Source organism: Fulmarus glacialis, unplaced genomic scaffold, assembly GCF_000690835.1.
Source record: "Fulmarus glacialis isolate BGI_N327 unplaced genomic scaffold, ASM69083v1 scaffold10601, whole genome shotgun sequence".
NCBI lineage: Eukaryota > Metazoa > Chordata > Aves > Procellariiformes > Procellariidae > Fulmarus > Fulmarus glacialis.
This window is the reverse complement of record NW_009194706.1, coordinates 3225-14854: the sequence shown is the minus strand read 5'-3', so window position 1 is coordinate 14854 and position 11630 is coordinate 3225. Positions and strand designations below refer to the sequence as shown.

General features: G+C 45.6%; 1 protein-coding gene across 1 annotated transcript in view; it reads left to right on the top strand.

The window, feature by feature from the left end:
* The first annotated feature begins 6 nt into the window (after positions 1 to 6).
* Positions 7 to 11630, top strand: part of LOC104084129 (condensin complex subunit 1-like) — a 13969-nt gene continuing 2345 nt past the window's right edge. The window contains exons 1-14 of the mRNA XM_009587858.1: positions 7 to 42; positions 200 to 258; positions 716 to 897; positions 1376 to 1515; positions 1855 to 1982; positions 2067 to 2190; positions 2272 to 2419; positions 2960 to 3157; positions 3683 to 3817; positions 4380 to 4464; positions 5082 to 5256; positions 5522 to 5643; positions 6625 to 6834; positions 8745 to 8919. Of these exons, the coding sequence (XP_009586153.1) occupies positions 249 to 258; positions 716 to 897; positions 1376 to 1515; positions 1855 to 1982; positions 2067 to 2190; positions 2272 to 2419; positions 2960 to 3157; positions 3683 to 3817; positions 4380 to 4464; positions 5082 to 5256; positions 5522 to 5643; positions 6625 to 6834; positions 8745 to 8919 (1832 nt within the window). The 5' untranslated portion in view covers positions 7 to 42; positions 200 to 248. The remainder of the gene's footprint in view (positions 43 to 199; positions 259 to 715; positions 898 to 1375; positions 1516 to 1854; positions 1983 to 2066; positions 2191 to 2271; positions 2420 to 2959; positions 3158 to 3682; positions 3818 to 4379; positions 4465 to 5081; positions 5257 to 5521; positions 5644 to 6624; positions 6835 to 8744; positions 8920 to 11630) is intronic.

Genomic DNA, 11630 nt, shown 5'->3' with positions numbered 1-11630 from the left:
GGCAGTGCTGCAGCACTTCGACCCCCTCTACAGCTTGCTCCAGTGAGTACAGAGCGACGAGCGCGGGGCCGGGGCTCCCGGGGACAGCGGGAGCGGAGCGGGTGGAGGAGGGCCGCGGAGAGGCTGATGCACTCGGACACTCACGCCTCTCATTGGTGGTGTTTACTCGCTGCTCTCATGCACTGTGCTTGCCCTGCAGCCACTTCCGAGCTGTGGAGACTGCTGTCAAGGAGGATGCCCTGGAGCTGATGATGCATGGTGGGTATCAGCTGTTTCCAGCTGAAGCAGGAATAATAGAGAGGTTGCTCTTCTTCGGCAGCTCAATGATGATATAAAGGCTAATGTGACTTGACCAGCTGGGTTGCACCCTCAGCCCATTCCAGTAATAGGGGTCTGTAATCTTGGTGGACAATGCAGAGCTGTGCGTGTTCGCTGTAAGGGCAGGCCGACAGAAAATCCCCTTCCCCACATCCTTGGAAAATACATCTTTGGGATGCATCAGCTCTGAGTGAGTGTTTCTATGAGCTGACGGGGGGCTGTGGGGATAGGACAGGATAGCACATCCAAGGTTTGGGTTGCAGGGGGTAGCCCATGTTACAGCTGGTAAGATGTGAGCACACGTCTTTGGTAATCTGATGACTGCTCCAAGTCTCCAAAAGAGAGGATGGCTGAGGGGCCTGGCAAGGAGAGCTCACAACTTTCTGCCTCTCTTCAGTGGTGTCCCATCATTCTAATGAACTTCCTGCCATCTTGGGTGATTCTGGGCTGAGCCATGCAGACCGCGCTGCTCACCTCAACGCTCTCAAGATGAACTGCTATTTGCTGACTGGACTGGTGGACGCCTTTGAAATGGAAACCTGCAAGAGTCGCTTGTTGGAGGTGGATCCTGGTGGGAAGGTAGGTGAGGGGATTGGGAGGAAAACAAGATGATAAGAGTAGAAAACGTGTAAGCTTGCTGAACTCTGTAGTATCTATCAGATGTTATAGCTGGATTTATTTAAACATGATGCCGGCAAGAGCAGTGCATAATGTGGAGTACTGGGATTTCTGTGAAACTGTACGTGGAAAACAGCCAAAGGGACAATATGTGTCTAAACATCAGCAGGGACTCAGATACCCAGGCCCCTCTGTTTCTTTCTTCAGTGTCTGGCTGGTACTTAGCATGCCAGTAATTTCTCGACTTCCCTTCTGTGGTCAAAAATGACAGCAACGGTCATTTGATGTGGGCATATAACCTTCTCGTACATCTCACTGTATGTCTCTTAATGCTGTAGAATTTAACAGTCTTTTTCTTTTTGGAGGGAAGCAGGGTGGCGATGGGGTTTTTTCTGTTGTCCAGCTGCTGATGTATCGCATCGCGTAATCTCCTTTCTAGAACAAGAAGAACCGTACCAAGATCTCTGGATCCTTTTGGGAAGAGGAGAGGGAGCCGCTCTTACAGCTGCTCACGCAGCTGCTGCAGCTGGATCTCCGTCAGCTTTGGGGTGGTTTGGTGGTGGAAGAAGAGTTTGTCAGGTATGGGACGGAGTGGATGTAGAGGTGGGATGGGTGACAGTGGTTTTCTGGGAGGAGGGTTAAATGTTAAATCTGCCAGTGAGGTGGTATTACTGCCCTTGGTGGGGTGCAGATCGCTGGGAAACTGAGGAAACCGTCTTGAGGCAAAAGCAGTGTGTTTAGGAACCTCTTCCTTTCCTCATGTAGGCCTCTAAACTTCAGATGTTGTTTGTTCAGTTTTTTAAGGATACTGGAGAATCTCTCTGGTTTGAGAGAAATGTTTGCCTAGCGCAGTGTGCTAGAATGATGTTGGTGCAAGTTGTGATAGTGTGGTTTCCTGTCTCTCTTCTGTGGCTTTAGCTTAATGACAGGAAGCTGCTACCGTATCCTGGAGAATTCAAGCATCTGTCTTCAGAAGTACCGCGCCACACGGGAGGCTGTGATGCATCTGCTTGCTGCAGCTCTGAATCACTATGATCATATGTTCAGTGAGTTCCTGCTCTTCTGCTTTCTTCCTGAAGCCATTCCCAGTTACTTTCCCTGACCTCTTTCTTCCTCCTCACGTGCGAAAGGTGCCACTCTGAAGATCACGCAGATGCTGCAGCACTTTGAACATGTAGCCCCAGTGTTTGCACAGGCTGTGAGCCTCTGGGCTACAGAGTACGGTCTGAAAAGCCTGGTGGGTGAATTGCTAAGGTGAGAAAAATACCCGAAGGCTTGTCCTTCTATTCCAAGCAACTTGAGGCACCCTATTCCTTGTTTCATCTTTCTGTGCAGGGAAATCGGACAGAAATGTCTGCAGGATCTGGCTCGCGATGCTTCTGGAATCAAGGGTTATGCTACCTTTATAACTGAACTGGCTGAACAGATTCCAGCTCTGGTGCTATCCAACATGAGCGTTCTCCTGCGTCACTTGGATGGGGAGGTACATTTCCACAATATTACCTGTCTGGAGAAGTCAAATGGTGGAGGTGCTGCTATCCAGTTTTTCTGTCTGAAAACAGAACCTCTTTCATAGAGATCAAGTAGCCAAAACCTGCCCTTTGGAATAGGTTCTGCCCTTACCTAAAAGATGCAAGGAAACAGAAACCATGACGTCTACTGTCTGGTTGTGACTCCCAGAGAATGGGAGACTGCTTACTGGTTTGAGGTCCCAGCTGTTGTCCCTTGTTCTTCGGTACTTAATGAGTTTGTCATTGTGTTACCTTTTCTTAAACTGCCCTTAAAAGCCATAAGTGTTTCTCATATCAGTTCTTGGCTTCTGTGGACCTAGCTGGATAGCAGGGTTGGATTACTCTCTCTTACAGGCACAGCCATGTTCACTCAAGGTTAATACGAAGTCCATAATGGAGAAATTGCTAGAGCCTGGGACTTGGATGGCCCAAACTCTGGGCCATCCTTCCCCTTGGCATATCATGTCATGTCTTTTTGTCTGTTCCTGGTTCAACAACTCCTCTTTTTGCAGAGTTATATGATGCGAAATGCCATTCTGGCAGCTATGGCAGAAGTGCTAGTGCAGGTGCTGAATGGTGACCAGCTGGAGGAAGCTGCCCGTGGTACTCGGGACCAGTTCCTGAATATGCTGCAGGCCCACATCTGTGACATCAATGGCTTTGTGCGCAGCCGTGTGCTGCAGCTTTTCACTCGAATCGTTCAGTGCAAGGTAAGTCTGTGCTGGGGAGATGGCGTTGCCTCAGTCACCCCTTCCCTTGTTGTGTTTTCTAAGGGATTTTCTGTCACCCTGCTCTTTGCAGAGACTGAAGTTTAACAGAGAAAGGTATTGTCCCTGTGTACTGTGGTGTCTGCAATTCCTTCTTCCCAAGAGACCAAAGATCCGAGGGGTGAAGGAACTGGGGAGCAGAAATTAAATGCTGCTCTTTGTTACTGGGACAGACTAGAAGGAAGAGCACAGTACACAAGCTCTTTTTGGACATTGGTATGGGAAAACATCACCCTCACTAGGTATGCTAAGACTCGACTCAACAGGACCCTGGATAACACCTAATCTAAGTCCTTGCTTTCAACAGAGGTTGGACCAGATGATGTCCAGAGGTCCCTTCAGACCTAGACTTTTCTATAAATCTATAATCTGTGCCTTTTAGTACATTAATATGTCTGCAGTAAAATAACTTCTTATGAGTCTCTTGGCCTTCTTGATAACTTTGTCTATGCTCTCATTGTGTGCTAGGCCCTGCCTTTGACTCAGTTCCAGTCTGTGGTATCGCTGGCTGTTGGGCGTCTCAAAGACAAATCTGTGGTAGTAGTTAAAAATGCAATCCAGCTCCTGGCTGCATTTTTGTCCAACAATCCCTTCTCCTGCAAGGTAATTCTGACTAGTATGATGGATATGCTAGAGGTCTGTTTGCAGGCTGAATATCTGCAGTGTGCTATAGCCAGGGCAGCAGCCTTTCTGTGTCTTATGGGAGGGACAACGTAGCCTTTCAGTCTGCAGGTGGGAGCTTTCTGGTTTTTCCAGGTTCAGATCTTGCTTTCTCTGGCTCTTCCCTTGCTTAGTGTAATTGGTAGGTATGCTGAAGGCCAGGAGGGATGTGTTTGGCTGTGGAAAAACCTGCAGCAGTTTGATTTGAATCTGCTGTGGGGTTTCTTTCCTTAGGATCAGAATTAGTCTTTTAGAACATTCTGCACAGAGCTGCAGCTCTTTGTGTTTAGCTGCAGCTTCTCCTGAGCTTCTGAGCCTCAAACTGGCAATTTACAGCAGTTTCCGTTCTAGGATGATGGCCAGAGTCTACTATTCCAATTTCCAAAACCAGGGTTATCTGAGGGGATTGACAACTTAAAGCAGGGAGTGGAAGAGAAAGGAGAATTCTAGCATTTCAGAAAAAGGAGGATAAGTAACATATTTCTTCTCTTCCTGGCATCTTCAGTTAAGCTGTACTGACTTGGCCGAGCCGCTGAAGAAAGAGGTGCAGAAGCTACAAGAAATGAGGGACCATGGCAGATCTACAGCAGGTAATTTCTGTTTTTTCTCTTTCCCCTTCCCAGGGCGTACCAGGGCTTATTTTTCCTCATCTTAAATTTGCTCCCAGATTGTCGTGGCTTTTGTCTCAGATCTTACTCGTGTGAGACAGTGAGGCCAGACAACTGGGATTAAACTTGCAACAGTTTTTCCTACAGTGGTGTTATAAAAGGACCATATGAATGTCCATATCTAGATAAACAGTCGATTTAGCTAAATATCCTATTTTCAGGGTAAGAACTGAAAATACTTATGAACACCCTCCTAGGTTTCCATTTTCAACCATTCAAGGACTGCTTGAGCCATAATTTTAGTCAGATACTAATTTAAACTTGATTACCTTTGGACCCTCCTGCCTGCAAAACAATAAATAGCAAATGATGATTCTCTCTTACCTGTCATTTTTTTACTCTCAGTGGTTTCTTTTTTATGCCAAAGCATTCTTGTCTATTCTTACTGCAGTCTGGGTGGGATCAGCAATGGGAATAGTGCCTGCCTGTGGAAAAAAAAAAAAAGTAGAATTCCTAAGTTCCTGATGAGTTTCTCTCCCCATTTACGGTCTCATTTGAGTCTCTGTATTCTTCATTCCCTCTGTTGTTTTTTTTAATAGCTCCAGAGATCACCCCAGAGGAAGAGTGGGAAGCGATGCTGCCAGAAGTTCGGGCTGCCACACAGCAGCTCTTTCAATCACTGCAGGAAGGGGAAGAGGAGGTGCTGGAAGTTGAGGAAACAGTGGAGAGTACATCGGAGCAAATCACTGGGCTGCTGAGGAAGCTGAATTACAAGTAAGAAAGCTCTGTAGTTTGAGAAAGTATTTATCCCAAGGGATATGTTGGTGTCTCATTCTCTGTTCAAGAAAGGTTTGAGCTCCAGGGTAGAGGGATGATTTCCAGTAATGTTACTCTGTAGAAGAGATTGACATGGGCTCCCAGCACAAGATGCTGGCAGGAGCTGCTTTCCCAGGTGTTCAGGGCAAAGGGTTGGTGGTTTCCCTTGTATCCTGCCCTAACGGGTTGCTGATGTTCTTCTCTTGGGCAATGTCATTGTCAGGAGTGCAGCCCGCCTTACGCAGAAGGCCCTGTGTCGCTTCCAGGGGAAGGAGCCCTTCAGTGGCCCCACAGAGGAAAACGAGGAGGCAACAATCCTGGGCATTCTGAAGAGACTTTACACAGGTAACTACTTCAGATCACTCTATCTCTTCTTTAAGTCCAAGCTGATGCCAGAGCTAGACCAAAACCCTCTGGAATGCCCTGTCCCTCCTTCTGACCCGCGGGGCTCAGTCTGTGTGTAGTTGACAGCTCATAGAGCTGCACCATCTCTGGATCATTTGCTGATCTAGTGGCCTGGCATTTTCGCGGCATGACATTAGTCCTGTCATTTCATTTCTGGTTGGAGTAGTTCAATGTTCCCACCAGAAGTGCATTTCTGATGCTTTAACTCACATAATATCTGCTGAGTGGAGTGAAGACAATGTTATCCACTCACACTCTTCTGTCCTGTCTGAATTTGTCAGGAGTTCTGCTTCCTGAACAGGTGGTGGCACATAATGCTTACACTTAGCGGCCTTGACCAAGTATCTGATTCAAGCAAAGTCTTGCTTATCTGGGGCTCAAGCCTTTTTAAGACTTCACATGCTTTATCTTTGGTGTTTTTGTTTCAGAATAAGGTTTCCCAGCCAATCCCCTTGAGCTCATTTCTATCAAAAGGCTACCATCTAAATAATTTAATCTTCTTAACTTTGTCAACTCTCCACACTTGCACAAACTTTGCTGGCGAGTAATAGTATTTGCCTTCTCCCTACTCTGCCCTGATTCCCTTTTTGGGCCTCATCCATCTTCAGGGAGCTGTCAAGTTCAGATTAACCCCTTCAGTATTTTAATGGAGTTTACCCCAACTGGACCATGCCTTTCTCCACCCCTGTTTTAAGTTGGCATTTCTCTCGTGCATTGCATTGTAGTACTGGAACTTGCTCTACAGCATGCTCAGATTTTGTCTTTGTAGCTAAATCTGGTGGCAGAATTTGGATTTTTGGCTCTTGGCTCTTGGAAGGTGTCACTATGGGGCGGAGAAAGAAGAGTTTAAAATGCCCTGAACTGTGCCTGTTTCTCTTGTACTTTCAATATCGCTCACAAACAAGTGTTCATGCTGTGCAGGTTCATGCCCAGGTGAGAACAGTGAGGATCCTCCACGTGGCAACAGTCGTCCTGAGACTGAAGAAGTTGTACCAGAAGAGCAGCCTCAAACAGAGCTGGTCAAACAGGAGATGTTGGTGCAATACCTGCAAGATGCTTACAACTTCTCAGTGAAAATCACAGAAGCCTTGAGCTTGATCAGCAAGATGATGTATGAAAACTGTGTCTCAGGTGTGTGAAATAGCCATGGGGCCCTTTCTCCCCTGTTCAGAGTTTCCAGATCTTTCCCCTTGCTGAAGAGGAAACGTGGGAGTGGTGGAGCCCCAGGGGAAGGGGAAGAGGTTGGAGGAGCTGCTCTTCACTGGCACTTCCAGGATATCGGAAAAGCAAGCACCATCTAAATGGGTGTCATGAAGAGGTTGCGTTAGGGCATGAATGGGCTTTTTAGGAATCCATTTTTTAAATATCAAGGTTGAAAATGTTTTTAAAAGCCAGGTGACCAAAATGACTTAATTTATGGAGGCTCCCCCCCTCCTGTGGGAGGGGATGTATGTTGATCGTCTCAGCCGAGGTTCTCCCAAAGTAAGCATGGCTAGTGAAGCTGGGTTCTGTTACCTGCTCAGAGCCCTGGATGCAGCTTCAGGTGTTATGCTGGCCACAAGAGGGGAACTGAGCAGCTTGTCTCATCCACCTTGCCTTTCCTTAAACTTTATCCTGTAGCTAGAAGTGATCCTGATCAGCAGGTTCTATGGCCTGGTCCTGTTCAGTGCTGTAGTGAAAGGTGGTGATGAGTAGGCCTTATGAGCTATTCATATTTAATATTAGAAATACTGTAACCAGTTAGACTTTTTTTTAAGTGCTTATCATGAATCAGCATCCCCGAGAGGGCTGGGGCATGGAGGGGCACAGCTCCCTCCTCTCCCATCCTCCTTGGCATATCCACTTGCCAACCACTCACATAGTTCTGGCGTACAGATGAGTCTGGGCACTAGAACGCCCTAGCTTCATGCAAACACTTCTGAGGCTTCATCTGTATTGAGAACTCGTACGTTACCCATAATAAGCACATGGGTTCCCCAGCAAGGTTTGGATGTCGTTAGCTGTTTGCTCACACAAAAATGAACTCCTGAATTCACTGTCTTTTCAGGTCATTTGACATTAAAGGCTGAGAAGGGTGCCCATCACCTGATACTTAAGCACCTGGGTTTTGGTTTGTTTTGGGTTTTTTTATGGTTGTGCGGATTTTTACTACCTTTCCACCTCCCTGTTGTCCTATGCTGTAGTGTAAGAAAGGCCAGTTGGGTGTCTGGACAGCCGAGACGTTTTGAGACATTGTCTCCATTTGGAGACAGTATGCTGTTGGGTGAGGGGGTAGTGGTAAGGGATGTCTGTGCTCAGATTTATGTTTTTTAATTAAAGATTTAAGATTTAAAGATTTTACTTTATTTTTTCTGTTGCGAGTATGTATCTTCTGGCGTGAGTGGGGGCAGAGGAAGCATACCAGCTTGTCTAGGTACAAACATGTCTGATAGAGGATCTTTATTCAGATTTATAAGTTGAGGCTTATATTGGTGTAAGCTCCCACTAAACCAGAGGTCAGACTCTATGAACATTGTACAGTCCCTCTAATCACTACTGTGGCTCTTTTGTGAATGCTCTCCAACTTACTGTTTTTTTCTTGTCTTATGAGCAGAAGGCTTGGCAGTATATTTCAGGAGTAGTCAAGCTGGACTCAAATACGTTATTCCTTACCCCATTTATACATCAAATAGCTTAGTTCTTCTGGTTACAGCATTGCACTGGTACTTACATTCAGCTGCTTTTATCTGCTGTGACCATGAGATCTTTTTTTTCCAAAGCTACTGTTTCACAGAAGAGATTTTTGTTCTTTCTCAGACACGGTCTCTGTGTTCTTCTCCTAAATGTATCACATTACATTTAGCTGTAATATTGTTAACCTGTGCCCGTTTCCTCCAGGACATCTACATCTTTGTACTAGTGACCCCATTCTGACTTGAGCCCTCTGCAGTCTGTAACAGTGATCTTAGATGCTTGTAGGGCTTGCTGTGAGAGCAGTACACTTATGAATTTGTTTTAATTAGGAAAGAAGTGCACTAACACAACTGTTCTTCTCTCTGCAGTGGTGCAGGAAGCCATTGAGTTCTTTGTGACAGTCTCGCAGTTTGGTGTGCCCCAGGCAGTGCTTGGAGTCCGCAGGATGCTCCCCCTCATATGGTCAAAAGAGCCTGGTATTAAGGAGGCTGTACTGAACGCCTACAGGCGGCTCTATCTGAGCCCCAGCGGGGAATCGGAGAGGTATGGCTCTTCCTAATCAGAAGGTGGTTTTTTGGGTTTTTTGTTTGGAGGTTTTGGTTTTTTCCTTTTTTTTTCCCCTCCCCTGTTTCTTCTTTTGGGGAGCTGTTGGGAATGGTGTATGGACAGGAAGAGAAATCAAAGTTGCCACGCTTCATGCTGAGCTGAAACGTAAGGTTTGTATCCACTAGTAAAGATGCTTCCTCTTTGAGCTTTTACCAACATTTGTGCAGTTCCAAGATGTTTTTCTAAATCTGAGTATCCCAATCTTCCTGTGGGACCTACTGCTGAGCTTCTGCTTTTGGTTTGTCATAGTGTTCAGGTGTAGGAAATTCATGCAGCAAAACTCCATATGAGACCTTATGGAAGGAGAAACTGAGAATTATTTTAAATGAAACTGTTATCAGGCACTCACACTTAACGTTCTCATAAATTTCACTCTCATACAAAGCACTGCACCAAGATAACATGTACCCAAATGATCTGGGTAAGGACCCTATGTGATAGGGAACAAGGGGTGTCAGTTATGAATGTTTATCATGTCAGCTGGGTTCTTGATTGGCAACAATGAACTGATTTTTTTGGACTATTTCAACCCCTTTGGGAGTTGACTGTTGTTATGGAGTCATCCTGTGTCTAAGTGTCTTGCATACTTCACCCTCTGTGGGCAAAGTTGTTGCCCAATGTCTGTTCCCTCATTTTAGGTTTCTTATGGCTGTAGTCGCTCATCCTGTTGGGATAATAAGAGGAATAGTAAGCAGTGTGGTCCACAATTAGAGGTATCTTTCTGTTACCAGAGCTCAGTGTTTTTGCTGATAAGTCATGCATGCTGTGGCCTTATCTGAGTGTAGGAATTCTGTTTCTGATGTGAACAACACATTCCTCAGTGTTTATTGGTTTTCTTACGTCAGCTGTATCCTTGATTTTTCAATATACACCGTTTCTTTATCCCTCACACTAGAAAGGTTAGTTACTATTATTATCGTTTGGGTGCTTTCACACACATTTCTATTTGCATTTCATTCAGACCGATCTTAAATCTTTTTGTAACAAATCTGTATATGTGGCAGATGAGAGGACATTACTGGGGTCTTTGTTGCTGATCCTTATTGAGGATTTGGGGGTGGGAGCTGGGTACCGCTTGCACGCTTGTTTCTTCCACACTAGAGAGGAGCTGTGTCTCCTCTCTACTGTGGCACTTGCTCTTTTTTCTTAGCACTTGCCCACATGTAAATCCTGTTGGATACACTTTCACTAAGATAAGCGTGATCCCTGGTGAGATGCACCATACCTCATACCATATTGTACCATTAGGGCAATAAAAAGCACTCACTGCTGCTTATTTCTTCTTGATAGTATTGCCTGGAGATGACTGTCCTGCAGTTTGCGCTCTGGCCTTATGTGTTCATAAAGAGATTTTCAGTTTCTTACGCTCTAGGGAATAGTACTTAGACTTGTGCTTGAGAGCTGTCCTGGTTTCAGCTGGGATAGAGTTAATTTTCTTCCTAGTAGTTGGTATAGTGCTGCGTTTGGGATTTCGTATGAGAATAATGTTGATAACACACTAATGTTTTAGTTGTTCCTAAGTAGTGTTTACAGTCGTCAAGGACTTTTCAGCTTCTCGTGCTCTGCCAGGTGCACAAGAAGCTGGGAGGGAGCATAGCCAGGACAGCTAACCTAACTGACCAACCATAAGATGTCATGCTCAGTGTATAAAGCTGAGGGAAGAAGAAGGAAGGGGGGACATTTGGAGTGATGGCGTTTGTCTTCCCAAGTAACGGTTACGCATGATGGAGCTCTGCTTTCCTGGAGATGGCTGAACACCTGCCTGCTGGTGGGAAGTAGTGAATGAATTCCTTGTTTTGCTTTGCTGTCGTGCGCTGCTTTTGCTTTCCCTATTAAACTGTCTTTATCTCAACCCATGAGTTTTCTCACTTTTACCCTTTCGATTCTCTCCCCCATCGCACCGGGGGGGAGTGAGCGAGTGGTTGTGTGGTGCTTAGTTGCCAGCTGCGGTTCAACCACAACAGTCCTTTTTGGCACCCAATATGAGGCTCGAAGGGTTGAGATAATGACAGATCTGACCAAAGTGTGTTACGGCAAATTTGTTATAAGCATTCATTATGTTGCTGGTCACAATGTTGGTTTATTTGCTCTCAGAGTTGTTGGATTTGTTCTTGGAGTTGTGTGATGTAACACCTTACTTGCTGTACATACTGTTTATCAGTATTTATGTGTTGTTTATAACCTCTGAGAGATGGATTAAGGTTATCGCTTTGCTATATTATGTAACACTGTCTTACGGTATGATAAACTTACTAGTCATGAGATTGTACTCAGCACTGCCGTCATCCCTGTGCTTCAGGAGCTATCTCTCAGAAACTATTAGTAATTACACTTTTTACCTCTTCTCTTCAGAGAGCCAATTTATGGGAGAGACACCTTCCTATACCTTCCCTTTCATATCTTCAGAAACTCCTTTTTCTTCTATCCTCTTCATGAAGCCCTTCACAACAGTTCTTGAGAATTTTGAATATTCTTGGGATGTTCAAACAAGCATGTTCCTATTGCTATGTCTCCTGAATGTGGTTCAGGTCTTGCTTAGGGTTAAACAACTATTTAGGAATACTGTCCAGAGATCAACCCTGGCGGCAGGCACTGTGGCTACTCAGACCCCAGTCGCGTGGCACTGTGGCTACTCAGACCCCAGTCGC